The following is a 15,232-nucleotide window of genomic DNA, read 5'->3' as shown; positions in this document are numbered from 1 at the left end:
AAAGAGTATGAACCTTATGGTTTATACATTGGAAGAAGATCCATTAAGCCTTAAAGAAGTTATATCCTCATTGGATGCTGAAATATGGCAAGAAGCACTAAACGATGAAATGGATTCTCTAGAGTCTAACAAATTATGACACTTGGTTGACTTGCCTCATGGTTGCAAACTAATCGGTTATATTTCGATTTTGGGAAAAAGAACTAAAACCTAACGGTGTGGTTTATAAATACAAGGTTCTCCTTGTAGACAAAGGTTTTAGACAAAGAGAAAAATATAGACTTCTTCGACACTCATTCATCAGTCACTAGAATCATATCCATAAGAGTACTAGTCCCTTTAGCCGTTGTTCATAACTCGATAGTATTCCAAATGAATGTGAAAGTTGCCTTTTTTATGGTGAACTAGAAGAAGAAATCTATATGGAACAACCTAAAGATTTTGTGATTCATGGACAAGAAACACATGGTTTGTTAGTTAGATAATTCTTTGTATGGTCTAAAACAAGCTCAGACGGAATGGCATGAAAATTATAATGATATTGAATGAGCATGAAGTGAATGAAAGTGATAAATGTATTTACAACAAATATGAAAATAATATTTGCATGATCGTATGTCTCTATGAAGACGACTTGCTCATATTTGGTTTTAAAGATTCTTGGTTTCAAGATTACTAAATCAGAAAAGAGAACTTTTTTGATGAATCTCACAAAGTTGAGAAGATGTTATGAAAATATAATTATTTGACTGTAAACTTGCAAGCATATATTATGATCGAAGTGTAAGAACATTTGAGATGGTGTAAAACAAACAGAATATACGAGCATCATTGGCAGTCTTTAGGTATGTCATTGAATGTATTAGACTCGACGTTGGCCACGTCGTGAGACTCTTGTTCAAGTTTACTAATAGACGGATGAGAAGCATTGCCACATTATTGAAAGAGTCATGAGGTGCCTTAAGAAGACTATGACTCTAGAATTACATTATGAGGAGTAACCTATTGTGCTTAAATGGTACAAGATATAAAATAGAACATCCTTTAGATGAGTATTTAGCGACCAGTGGCTACAAATTGAGCATCACTGGAGGAGTTGTTTGTTGAAACAAATGATATTGACTCAGTCCACTATGGAATGTATCTGGGATGAGAACACTAGAGAAAACTAGTGAAGAAGCAAGTTGATAAGATGCTTGCTAGTTGAGAACCCTTAGTGGGTGAAACCGTTACCAGAAGTGTTAATTACTTGTTATAGTATTGCATCTATTACAAAATTGATAATCGTTACCACAATGGTAAGAGACGATAATTAAGGCACAAACACAAAATAATTAGAGAGATCTAAAGGAACGGTTAAAGTATATCATGCACATACTTATGAAGAATTAGTTGATCCTTTGACGAAAGGAATAACTAAGAAAGTCTTAAACACATCCAATAGGATGGGACCAATGAATAAAGATCACGAGTGATGGTAACCCGACCTACATGACTGGAGATCCCAAGAAATAGGTTCAATGGGTAATAACAAGTCACAAGTGATAAAACATGCTATGATAAAAGTAAGAAAGCATGATTCCTGCAGTGACAGAAGGATGAGATAATAGAAACTCTTAATGAGATATATACTCTATGTTGAGTGGAGTACATAGCTACAAGAGTACTCTTGATAGACTCACCTATACGAATGTGGAACTGAGGCCGGTTCCTACGGAATTCGGGGTAGAATACCTAGAGCGTTCGTTAAAACTGGGATAGACATGCAGGACCATAAACGCACGGGCTTTTAGAATACACCTTAGGAAAAGGTTTGTGTGTGGGTTCTATCTCTGAGATAGAGTTCAATACTGTAAGCAACTCTTGTTAAATTGGAATATTATCCGCTATGCAAAGGTTCAAGTTGTAGGCGACACCTTTGTTTATTAGCAACCTTATAGAAACTTTTTGACGTTATTATTGAAACCATTTTTTATAATTCAATTGGGGGATTGTTGGAACATTGGTGTGATGTTGAAAGAAAAATTGAAAGATTAAACACCTAGTTTTGATCTAATGTTGTGTGAATTGAAAAAATAGAATGTGGGGGTTCCACATAAAATAGAACACACATTAGTAGTGTTTAAATTCGGTATTTAATTTTAAATACTTGATAATGATCAAAATAGTAGTAATTATTATTTTTATTCTTGAATATCACTTCCCATAAATTTAGCTTATGGTGGTTATGATAAGAATAAGAATAAGAATTAAATTGAATTTCTTATATTTCCTTCATTCAAATCCAATGAGTTTGTTTCCTTCAGTTTTGTGGATTTGTTTCTTTTGATCCTATCCACAAGTGTTGTTGAACTGATTAATGGATAAGTTCTCTTTTGATCTTATCCATTAGAGTAACTGTTGCCGCAATTTTTGCTAAAACAATGACAAGATCTCTATATAAATATTGGACCCCACTTAGTTCAAAAATCACACCAAAGAGTTTCTATTGAGTTATCGAGAACTCTTTCTCTTTTCTCCCTACAACTTGTGTTGACGAGCTATTATTCTCCTCATCTCCTTTTTCTGTCCCTTTCGAATTAAGAGTGTTCTTAAGACTTTAATCCCTATTCGGTATAATGTCCCTTCGGAATTAAGAAAGGTCTTAAAAACATAGTCCCTTCGATGATATATGTCCCTTCGGAATAAAGAGTACTTTTAAGATCATAGTCCCTATTTGGAATAATAATGTCCCATTGAAATTAAGAATGATCTTAACGGTGTATAAATATTATTTTAATATTTTTCTTCTTGAGGAGAAATAAAAAGATCGAAATGATATAATCACCATATTTGAGTGGTCGTAGTGCCATATTGATATTTTGGAGAAATTAAAGTTAGAATGGTGGTAACACCATATTTTGAGTGGTCTCAGCATCATAACAGAATGGTAACAATACCATATGAAAGTGGTTTCAGTATTAAAGAGTGATCTTAGTATCATATTAAAATATGATACTAAATCTCGAACGAGTTTCAACAGTGCAGTAGTTAACCGCACAGTTGTAGCTGGACTTGGTTTATCCTGGAGGCGGCGTGGTTGATAGTCTGCCTTGCACAACTTTGGGTAGTGCCACGAAACGTCTTAAAGAGAGCGATCTGATCGTGACTCAACTTAGTGACAACTTCGGTAGATATTCTTTTATAAAAAAAAAAAAAGGAATTTGGAAATCCAAAAACAACACTCACCCATAAGATTCTTGCGCGTCCTATTTGGATTCTAAAATCTAAAATATTTCAACGTATTTTTAAAGGTTTTATGGGGTTTTTATGCAGTTCGGATTCTAAAATTCAAACTGTATAGGCGCGTGAGAAACTTATAGAGTGGATGAAGAAACGGTCATTTACAAATATATATAAAAAACAATTAAAACCAATGTATTAAATTTAAAGACAAAATATATTTTTAATCCTATAAGTTACAATTTTTTAGGTTTGGTCCTTACAAACAAATTATTCAATTTTTTGTCTCGATTTTTTAAAATTTTACCAAAAAAAAAGGTGTTTTTAGTCTTGGATTTCATCTTTATAACAAAAAATTAAGGACTAAAATTAAACAAAATCTTAGGAACCAAGACTTCAATGGATTCATCATTTGTTAATTTTTTTTATTTCGTTGTGTTTTTTTTAATCTTTCATGAATTTATTAAAAAAAAATCAGATTTTTTATTTATTTTGGCAACCAAGACTTCAATGGATTTCTGAAATTTATTTTTCAAACATAAAAAACATTTTCTTATACTATTATTTTAAATTACTTTATTTCTTTGATTTTTGTGTCTTATATATTTCTTTTGTAAATGCTTCTCCATTACTTTTGATTCAAATAGTGTCATGATTTTCAACATCACAGGCATTGCTTAGGATTACTTTTTTTGTTTTTTAAAAAATGCTTGTGATTACTTTTTGATAGCGAGGATTGTTTGAATATGGATTGTGCTTGAAATGTCAAAACCTCAAACATCACACTCACTTGAGTATTCTTTCTCGGAATATTCGTCCTTCAGTGCATATACTACTCCTTTTATACATCGACAATTAGTACGGATTATTTCGACGAAAAAATATCTTTATCCAACTCTTCTCTATGCGTACCCTTAAAAACATTTACCAATAATTTAAAAATTTGAGTATTCTAATCTTCTAATTTTTAAAAGATGGGTTATCCATCATTTTTCTAAATTTAAGTATCTTTCTTTGTCAATTTCAGCTGCTTTCGAAATTATGTCCAAGTTCTAAAATTTAAGACAATAGTAAAAACAATCAGGACATGAACAATTAATGCATTTAATGAAAAATATTCCGACTTAACATAAGTTTCTATTTAAAATGGTTTACATAAATCAAATTGCACAAATCAACAATTCAAATATACTGCATTATTCTATTTAGGAATTCTATTTAATCCTTATATTTTCACCGCTATCCTTTCTTCTCCAAAATAGAGATAATTTTTTTGTCATGTTCGTCTTAATTTTTTAGTTCTTTTATTGTTTTTTTTTGTTTAATAGTTGTTCTTTTACGTTAACCACATGTCATATCTAGAAAAGAAACTCAAAGGTTAGTTTCAAGGTTTGTAGTTCGAAGGTTCCATATTTTTTTTAAGGTTGATATTAATTATTATATTTTGTCTGTATTTTTAATCTTTTGTTTTAACGGGTGTTTTCATTTAAGCATGTTCCAAATCTAGAATAGAATATTAAAGAATATTGTAAAGTCATGAGTACGAATATGATATCTTTCATTTAAGATTTGTCTTAATATTTTAGGTTTTGATATTTTTTTTTTCATATTTTTCTTCTTTTTATTTTAGGGATTTGTTTTTATGTTTTTGGCCTTAAACAAAATTTTAAATTATAATACATTATTTATTTTATAAACTAAAGTATAAGATCTTACTAAATAGAACATTATTTGTGTAAAAAAAATATAGAATGATTATAAAGTGGTTAATGGATCCCATCAAATGACAAATTGGTCAAAAGAGCTTAAATTCGATTTTTTGGTGGAATACTTTTCGGTTAAGATTTACTTCCTGGTCGAACTTCAGAATACTAGGACCCCTACTTTGTATGCATTGAAGGGTTTACAAAAAAAAAATCTATACACCCAAAAGAAAGAAAAAATATCCCTTGAATTAGAAATAATAATTGAAAATTTCATAAATAGATAATCTTTTATAATCAATGTAATTTATCATTTCATTAAAGGTGCATCGTCAAGAATTTGTATTTCAATGCACAGAGAAATTTGTGTTTCTAATCAGTAATTGATGATTACTTTTGATTGGTAACTTAAATTCCATTTAATTGGCAAATTATTGCTAATCAGTTTTGAATTTTCTCTGGACTCTAAGAGGGGTATTCACATCCTATAAATATATAAGAAACAAAGGTGAGAAGCCATGATGTTTAGGTAAACTCATCTTGATTAAAAAAAAGGGAGTTCTTTGTCTTTTGATTACTATCACGATATGTTTTTTCCTTTTTATTTTTCCTTAACTATTCTTTTATGTTTTTTTCACTTAATTTTTTTTATTATGATCATGATTTGCAACCATGAATGTCAACTCAAATGTCGCAGTGTCATGATTTCTAACATCATAGACTCTACTTGGGATTATTTTAGATGTCGAGGATTGTTAGAATGTGTCTTGTGACTAAAATGCTAAAATCTCATGAGTCACACTCATTTGAAATGATCCTAATGGATGTTTGAAGTTATCATTAATTTGTTGTTTTTAGTGTTTTTTTACTAAATTAAAAGTGTTTCATGGTAAATTTAATTTTCGATTTTGATTTTTTATGTTCAGGGAAAGTAAATTCAAGCAATAGCCAAAAAAGAGGCTCACATACATGTTTGTAAAACAATTGAGAGAATGTGTTGTTAAGTACACGTGAGAATGACAGACTATTAGTTAAGAGACAACTTCAAGATAGACAAAGTGCATGACACTAAATTTAGAAGGGTTGACAATAATGATTTACCGTGAAATTTGTATCATTTCACTCCACGGGTAATTGATATCTTCCAAGACGAAGATGATCTCTTTGATGTATGACATGAAAGTATCTGTACTAATGTTCACTGATCCTTGAGCTCTACTCTAATCCTGATAAACCTCTGAAGCAGAAAATAATAAAATAATTTAAATGAATGAAAACAATAGAATAAAAAAATCACTTCACAGATATGTGTATTCCCTTAATATACATACATTTTGACATCTATTTTACTTATTTTTTCAACAAATATTATTAGCATAGATTAAAAAATATAAAAATGAAAATCAAAACAAATTTTCCGTGCTGGGCACGAGTTTCAAACTAGTTGAATTTACATGACAGATGATGCTACCTCTCAAACCACAATGTCCACTCACTTCACAAGAAAGTACACATCAACCAACACCAAATTGAAGTGTTGAACCGTCATTTGATGCACCTACTCCCACACCAAATGGTACTATGGAATTTGATAATAAAACTAGTTACAAACCCGTGCTTCGCACGGGAATTAACTACTTTTTTGACAAAATATTATATCGGACGGATAGATTGCGAAATAACAGATAATTATAAACCATAACACAATATTTAGAGTACTCCTGCATCACGGGTTAGAAAATGAAATGTTCAAAACGGCTTATCACGATTAACAAATGAAAACGTTAAGGACTTTTTTGTAGAGAGAGATACAAAGCAAGTTGCAGCAAAGACAACAATTGAGAAGGCTAAACGTGCATTGAAAAAGTAGTGGCTTTCAACAATTCAATAATGTAAAGTTAATTTAGTAGAATAATTGTGAATTGTGTACTTGATCTGATCCACCACCCCTGCACTATGCAGAGTCAATCTAACCTCGTGGGTACCCACTATACGGGTACTCGTGGGTATTTAGGTATCCATGGGTACACATGGAGTTTTGAATTTATTTATTTTTTGGTACAAATAAAAACTTTTTTTTAATTACCAAAATACCTCAACTTTTAAACATCCATACATAATCCGTTCAAAATTTCATAAATCATACATAATCCATAGGAAATTCATGATTCTTAGATAATATATATGTTTTATGATGTGAATGAAGCGGAAATGGTAAACCTAATAAGATTGAATTAAAAAAATTTAAAATAAAAATAGGTTATTATTGAGGATTTTTAGGTGGGCGGTAAAATTTTCTTCAATATGGTAACAATTTAAGTAATAAGATATGATATATAAAGATATTTTAGTAATTTACTTAATTTATTATCAGGTATGGGTACCCGTGGTTATAGATACAATCAAATCCGTGTCTGTGTCCATATAAAAATGGGTAGTCAAATACCCGTTTATTATACCCGTTGATACTCGTTTAGCTACCCGGTCCATGCCCGTGATGGATTTTACCCACGGGTACCCGTGGGCATTTAGAATACTATGGTTTTGAAATTCTTTATTATATGTTTGAATAAGTTATAATTTAGAAAATCTGTTTATTACTAAAACCAATTCGTATTTGCGCTCAGGTTTCTATTCTTTTTAATAATGTTGATACAATTTATCTAAGAACATATATTAATGTTGCAGATTAATAACTCTAAAATGATAAACAGTCAAAGTTGCACATTTATAAACTAAAAAGGATCATTACATCTACTAATGCGGGTGGGGTTCCAGAAGTGGACATCGATCCAACCGAAAAACTTTTTTGCTATAAACTTTTTAAAGTAATGAAGGAAATTTGTTCTAAAGGAAAATATTATTATTCCAAAACATTGGAAAATGTATTATACTTGGCATCCTAGTATGATAGCAATTCCAATCCACATGGTATTATTCTTATAAGGTGTGAGAAGCTATAAACTATCTACAATCTTCCACATGACTACCATGTCACATGAATGAGTATGTTCAATAACAACAAATAATTCAATTTGCCAAACACTTTCTACTGAGCTAATAATGGACAAAGTAAACTCTCTTTTGAAATATTGAATAACCAAAAGCATGGATAAAGAGAACTCATAACTTCCATGAACAATTCATAAGTTCATGTGAACCCCTCTGGAAAAAGTATCAATCCACAAAGGTTCTTCAACTCCTTCTTCCAAAGAAAATAAGCTTACAAAATCCTTTCACCACTTTTGAAGAGTTCTCCTCATCATTTATCCATTTCTTCCTGTTGTGGATTGATTCTTGCATTGCTTCGTTACTCGGCGAAGGAGTAGAGATTTGAATCTCTGAGACTTTAGGTGAGGTAACATTACTTTCTTCTATTTCTTGATTCACCTTAGAATTCACAGTATATATTAATGGTTTGTTAGGTAATGCAGCTGTAGAAGTTGTGATCATGTTAATATTATTTCGAAGTTGGTTATTATCACCACGAAGTGAAGTTGTCATTGAAATATTATACAAAATATACATGCCAGAATACAATTTCCAAAAGATTAGAATATGAGTGAAAATGCAAACTTCATATTCATAAAAAAAAAAAAAAAAAATAGAACATTTACATGAGATTGGAGCATTTTCTTTTGACATTGTTTTCAGCCTTCTTGTTTTCTTAACTTGAAGAACATTTTTTCTAAGAAGTCTAGCCTTTGCTACTTTATTTTTTCTCACCCCATCTTCAAAAATCAAGTGTTCCTTTGACCACTGATGATCCATCTTAAACCGAACTTTGTCAAGAATTTTGATTCCAAAATCTTTCCCAAGCCATTTTAATATCTGCAAAGATACCATAACCACAACCACTCATTGTTGAGCAACAATTGACTATAATTAATGAAAAAGCATGCAACAACAATATAGTGACACCTAAATTTTGATTGAAACTACTTATAGTTGAACAAATAGAACCCCAAGGAAAGCAAGAAATCAGATATGATGCACAAAAATCAAACGAAAAAGCAAGTCCCTGTTGCGATAATTGATAACTAATTATTTATGTTAATACCTGCCTTGGTTATTCTTGAACCCGTCACAAATTCCTTGTGTAGGTAGAAGTTACATTCAACTAAACATTATTCATTCTAATTGTGTCATCACAAATCAAAGGCAAAATCACTTCTCATATTGTTCAGTAGGTAGATAGATACCAAAGAAGGTGGGATCATACCTAAGGTATCATATAAAGGAACGCAACAAAGTCCATGAGCATTGCAGGTCTGAAATTATCTTAAAATATGTAAGAACATGTTGAGTTAAAAGGATAATAGAAGCTAACTTAGCAACACTGAAATTGATCACCACTATTGGTGACAAAGGATGTCCAAGAGAGAACAATCACATTCAAAACAACATTTCATATTCCCTCCAAACAAAGGTTAGTTTCAAGGCGGCTGCCTAGCACTTCCACCTTATTTCATCTTCAATTGATCCACCAAGGTTGAAAACACTCATATTTAAGTATGATTTCTGCAAAATAGTGCAGAAAATTTTTCCTTGCTAGAGGAGACAAAATGTGAGAGTTTAGGATCATAAAATTATAAGTTATCTAGCATCATGGCCTACAGTTTTGTTAACTAATCATCCATATACTTGTATAATGACCTAAACCACTTGTCACTTTTGAAGTGACTCATTTTTTAGACTTATTATCAGAGCATAAATAGCTTTGTTAATACGCTTTTTTACTGCAAAAAGTGATAAAAGGTCATTTATTTACCTGCATTGTGATCCCTCTTTTTCATGCTGGCCTGAAAATTTAAGGCACTAAAATATATAATTTTGATAAAGTTGTATAGTCCATCACCAAGGATTAATGCAATGGAAATAAAAACCTGCATCATGAAAATAAAGAAAAGTTAAGACTTAAAATGGAAGAGAAAAAACACAACTCAAATCAAAGAAGTTCTAACAGAGTGTTCTTAAGTTTTTGTTTATTACTCTTCATGATGTTTCTTTGTCTCTGCAACATAACATACACATTGATGAGAAGATAGACATAAACTTGGAAAAACAGCTTCTCAAGCCGATTCATAACTCAAGTTTTGGATTACCTAAAGTCAACCATGTACCTTAAAATTCTGTGACAGAACAGCTGTGTTTAAATAGCAACTGGGACATATAGGCAAATTATAAAATTATGAAATTAAACATGAAGAAACTACTGTATGTCCTCTTTCAAACGCAACTGGTCCCACTAGAAAAGGAGTTTCCAAGCTTAAGATATTAACTTTCTAAGCTGACTGACGCAACATAACTTGTAAAATCGAACAGCTCAATTCATAAAATCACTATAAATCACATAACCAATATAAAAATATAAGACTTGACAGTATTAAAGTAGTAAAAGTAAGCTTTCCAATCTAATTGGTTTCGCAACCACCAGATTCATATTTATGCAGGCATATATCAACTGTGTGCACAATTATAGGACATAACAAATTTTAGAGAATAGAGATACATTTGAACTTATACTCTTTGAAAAATGAAAGCATGAATTATATCACAGGTATGTTACAATCATAATTTGCACTTTTATATTATCTAGTACTAATCATAATTAAGCATGCTCAACTGTTTTGCATACAAACAAAACATCATCAATTTTATCACAATCATAATTAAGCATCAACTTTTTCAAAATACAAAGGTAATTAACCCAATTCAACATCAAAGGCATCAACTTTTGAATAAAAAACCTTCCTCCAACTCTTCCCGGATGTGGTATTCTAAACTTGGTTAAAGACTGCAATATAAAGCAACCATGAATTTGTAGGTTTCACAGTATGAAGTATCACCTTCACTTTATTGTTCATAATCTAATTTAGAACAACTTAGTTCTTAGCTACCTCAAAGGGTCCAAGACCAACACCTAGATATGCCTTGTAGGTGGAAGCCATCAAAGCTGCCATTCTAACTATTCCATGAACAATAGTAACTCGTAATCTTCGCTCCCTCTCGTAGCTGAAAGCAGGAAAGAAAAGATGAAAAATAGATGAACTATGAGTTAGCAAAGTGATTTATAACCAAATTAACCGATTTGGAAATTAAAATATTAAAAGAAATAACTATGCATAAATTTTGTAACATCCTCAATGGCATCAAACACAAAAGGCAATAGATGAGTGGATGCATTAGTTAAACAATAACAACCACTGAAGAATGAAGCTAAACGTAAATTTTGCACAAACTTTCAACTTAGGGTGTCAAATGATCATAAATTCCCTGACCAAGATACCAAAATTTGACAGCAAAGTACAATCCAAATAATTTTTTTCTATTAAATTTTTCAGAAGTAATAGATGGAGTTCCTGAAAGGGAATATGAAATGGGACTTTTCTGGTTCTAATCAAATTTGAAGGAAAATATATAATACCCTATTGTGTTGTTGAATCATAGTAGCGCATGTTTTCTGGAAAAGGGCACACGCCTCTCTGTCAAACATCACCAAGGTTGCACTCTCAATGTTGTCAATCACCCTTATCTTGATAAGAAACCTGCAAAATGGATTATAAAAAGTTAAAAGCCTCAACAATATAATCATGTTGGTAACAGATATGTCAAAACAGTGTCCTAAAATCATGATTTTTCTTAGTTTGGATCATTACCTTGAAAACACTTTAGTGACATGCTTATCGCATTTCTTGCAGAATTACATCTGAGAGTCTGGTATGACTGCTTTGCTGCATGAGCAAGCAGTGTAAAACCAATTTTCAGAGTTCAAAATTCAAATCCAAATATAAGCTAGTTGATTGTGATTAAGTACTGAACAGTAATGAATCAGATCTCAAAATAATAAGTTAATATAGTTTTCATACAGTTGAGTAGTCGTTAAGACCCTGCAAGGTTCTTCTCTGAGTGTTCAATAAAAATTTCTCCACAGGCTCTAACTGAGCATTCAACTGAGTTATACTCTCAAGGGGGAAGGCACATCAGCATTTTCAGAAATCCTAGCATAAAAAAAACACTATACTTATGAGTTCATTTAACAACACTTATACTTATTAAAAATATAAAATCTAATTAGACACAATCATGAGATTAATAACTATTCCTCGTAGCAACACCATCAACACATGTGGGATTGAAAACCAAGAGGGTGCATACCATCTACATATTGGTAATAATTAGGAGAAGAGGTCTGAAAATAAATCCACCTCCAGAACCAAGTAAGCCTCCAAAAATTCCACCTACAATACCACTCAATCCACAAAATGCAAGTGATGTAGCACTCCATTCCATTGATGCCTCACATATGTATTTTAGGCTCCCTGTGCCCATCCTCATTTTGTGATCCTTGTGCAACTTGAATCCTTCAAAGCCAAACACCAAAAATGCAATTGGAAACTGAAACAAAAAATGGACATGTGTATGGCAATTAGAAAAGTCTAACCACATTGCATTTATAGAGTTTTAAAAAAGGTTTGTGACCGCGATTCTTTGCAATATCAAGAATCATGATGAGACTGGAAGTCCGCGACCATTACTGCGATTCATAATATGTTTGGTTATGTAATTTTGTAATCGTACCTGCAAGCCGAAGAACACCCAATACCATACACTGCAGTCCTCTACATCAGTCTGCAAACCAACAATAAACTGCTTATTTTAAAAAGCAAAATAAATAAATAAAATTAATAGAACTCTTAGTGAGTGAGAGGGAAACTTACCTTGATGATTTGAATTAAGAGGAAAGAAAGCCAAACAGACAAAAGCATCAACTGAGAAAAGGGAATATTAGAGTTTGAATTGAACATTAGTAGCTAATACAAACTTAATTCTACACAAAGTGTTTAAAATTATATCCAAACATGTTCCAACTTACATCTCATATATATTTCTCAGTGAGAAGTTCAGGGCATGAAAAAACTAATTCCTTCATTGTTAGCCAGGACATTAAATTCTTTCACCAAAATTTCATACATGATTTAATCACCAGCATTTGTACTATGCAGTACTTTCACTAAAAAATATATTCATACTAATTGTGAATGTTAACTTGTATGTCCAATGATCATGTTTACATGACATAACATATAATTCCAGAAACTAATAATAATTCATGAAAAGTAAATTACCTCTTTTTTATTCTAGGATGGTTTCATCCAAGCTTTTGTTCTTGGTTTCTAGATTTTCAAGGTGTCACGTATAGTGTTTATTGGCATGGTGTATCATATAGTGCTTGTAGAAAACTCCCATCATTGCATAAGTGGGACAAACGATTGGGCGATATCAAAACATTAGAACTATGGTTTCCAGAATTTGGTTATAGTTAATTGAATCAAATCTCAAGAAGCACAACACTATTACAAACTATTATAGGATCCTTTATAAAAAAAATTTTATTAAGCTATTGTGTTGAGCAGAATCAAGTACAAATTAGAAACAAAGAAGAATTCTAACCATTAACAGGCTTGCTCGCGCTGCCTTCACTAATCCCTTTACTACTTTGCATCTCGTTGCTGCTGTTATAGCAACAATCAACAGGAACGGCTTGTCCAGATCCAATCCATCACGTGTCATCTAACAAACAAAAAACTTTCCTAATTAGCATAACTTTAATTGTGGCTAACATTCATCCTAGAATAAAGTGAAAAGGTCCAAATTTTGATGATAAATGTAAGGAAAAAAGCATATTGGCGTTCAGAACAAATAAACATGTAGTCACTTGTGGCAAACTGGGTGGTGGTGGAGCATTAAAATTCAGAGATGATAAAGGCAGATTAGTAACTGGTGTTCCAAGCACAGATGATGAAAAAGGATGAAAACAGAAATACTGTGGTTTAGACAATTTGGATACTTAGTTTGATATGATTCAATTTATATCCTTTGCATAATCAACAAAACAAACCAATAAACACAATCACCAAACAACAAAGACAAAAACAGAAATTTTCAAAACATGAACCAACAAACAAAAGAGCAAACCGGAATCACCCAAAAACAGACCAAAACCTCAAAATCTAACCCTAAAATAATAAGAACAACTCTCCAAAAACATGCAACCAGAATCAAGGAAAAATCAATCCTCTAACATTCAATCAAACACCCCAATCGCAGAAAAGAATAAGAAAAACACATAAAGGAATTTAATTAAAGGAAAAAAACAAAACCCTAACATGCAATCTGATAGGAAAAAAAATAAAACACCGTTGTGATGAGAAGAACTTATCAGAGAAGATGATCATGGTGGCGGTTGGTGTTTGATTGGAGGTCTGAGACCGGCTCAGAGAACGACGACGGTGACGGAGAGATAGAACCAGAAGCTGATGAACGATTGTTTTTAGGAAGGGGACGACCGGACACAAACCTGCGATATGGAACAACCAAAGAGAATTATACATGCATGGAGGCGCCGCCGTTTTTCGCGACGGTGGAGAATGGTTTTCTCCCTTTCTCCTCCTGTTCCCCCTTTCTTCTCCCGTTCCCGTTTCTCTCTCCCTTTTCTTTTCTCCTGTTTTTTTTTTCTTTTCACATATATATAGGCAGGGGAGTCCAATTAATTAATTTACCAAAATGCCCCTCAGAAGGGCCCCTCAGAAGGGCAAAATGGTAATTTCAACGGACATTCATTTTCTTATTTAGTTTAGACAACAAAAAATGGTCCATCCATACTCAAAAGTCCAATATGACAACATCTTAAAAAGATCAAAGTAGATGAAAGATATGGAAAATACTTGGGTGACATTATGTCACCGTCACATTAAATCTGGACCACACAAAGGTGTTGTGTTGTGTGGCCCTGATGTGTTGTATGTGTTGTGTAGCCTAGATGTTGTGTGACAATGTGTGTTGTGTGACCCAGATTTAATGTCACGGTGACATAATGTCACCCAAGTGCTTCCCGAAAGATATAGGGCTAAACGTAATCATTGTAGAAAATTGCTGGGTGGATCATCAAGTGATGGAACATCACATTTACGTGAACATTTACTCATCTACATCTATCTATCTATTTATATACATACATAAATACATACGTATATATACACCTTTGTAAACTAGACTTGACTCATTCAGAGACGAAGCTAGAAAATTATGTCGAGAGTGCAAAAAATATAACACGTAATAGATAATATAAATACAATAACTAACTTTGACTATTAATAATTGTAGGGTTTAATATAAAACTGCATACCATATATCTTACAAAAGAAAATACACACGAAACTATAGAGTCATGAAAATTATGTTGTTATTCGATTATTTATTTGTTAAAACTCTTTCATCATTTTTTAATGACTACGCGATATCAT

The 15,232-nt window shown here is 31.9% G+C and overlaps 1 protein-coding gene across 15 annotated transcripts; it reads right to left on the bottom strand.

Annotated features, from left to right (window-relative positions):
• Positions 1-8,368: 8,368 nt before the first annotated feature.
• LOC146945513 (sulfite exporter TauE/SafE family protein 4-like) lies at positions 8,369-14,428 on the bottom strand. 15 transcript variants are annotated; one of them, XM_085743845.1, is made up of 11 exons: positions 13,380-14,428; positions 12,647-12,697; positions 12,507-12,557; positions 12,084-12,323; positions 11,795-11,926; positions 11,585-11,659; positions 11,353-11,473; positions 9,890-10,940; positions 9,697-9,811; positions 9,148-9,196; positions 8,369-8,756 (listed from the first exon to the last, which is right to left on the bottom strand). In XM_085743845.1, exons 1-4 carry the CDS (start codon positions 13,497-13,499, stop codon positions 12,087-12,089), a joined length of 459 nt encoding a protein of 152 aa, XP_085599971.1. In that variant the 5' UTR covers positions 13,500-14,428; the 3' UTR covers positions 8,369-8,756; positions 9,148-9,196; positions 9,697-9,811; positions 9,890-10,940; positions 11,353-11,473; positions 11,585-11,659; positions 11,795-11,926; positions 12,084-12,086. The 15 variants fall into 15 exon arrangements, 12 of the variants coding, with proteins under 12 accessions (XP_085599971.1, XP_085599972.1, XP_085599966.1 ...); XM_085743846.1 differs by having other exon boundaries at positions 9,918-10,940; XM_085743840.1 differs by having other exon boundaries at positions 9,697-10,940; positions 13,380-13,499; positions 14,127-14,428.
• Positions 14,429-15,232: the final 804 nt, after the last annotated feature.

Source organism: Medicago sativa, chromosome 2 (assembly GCF_051527215.1).
Source record: "Medicago sativa cultivar Bolivia chromosome 2, Bolivia_mono, whole genome shotgun sequence".
NCBI lineage: Eukaryota > Viridiplantae > Streptophyta > Magnoliopsida > Fabales > Fabaceae > Medicago > Medicago sativa.
This window is presented reverse-complemented; position numbering and strand designations above follow the sequence as displayed.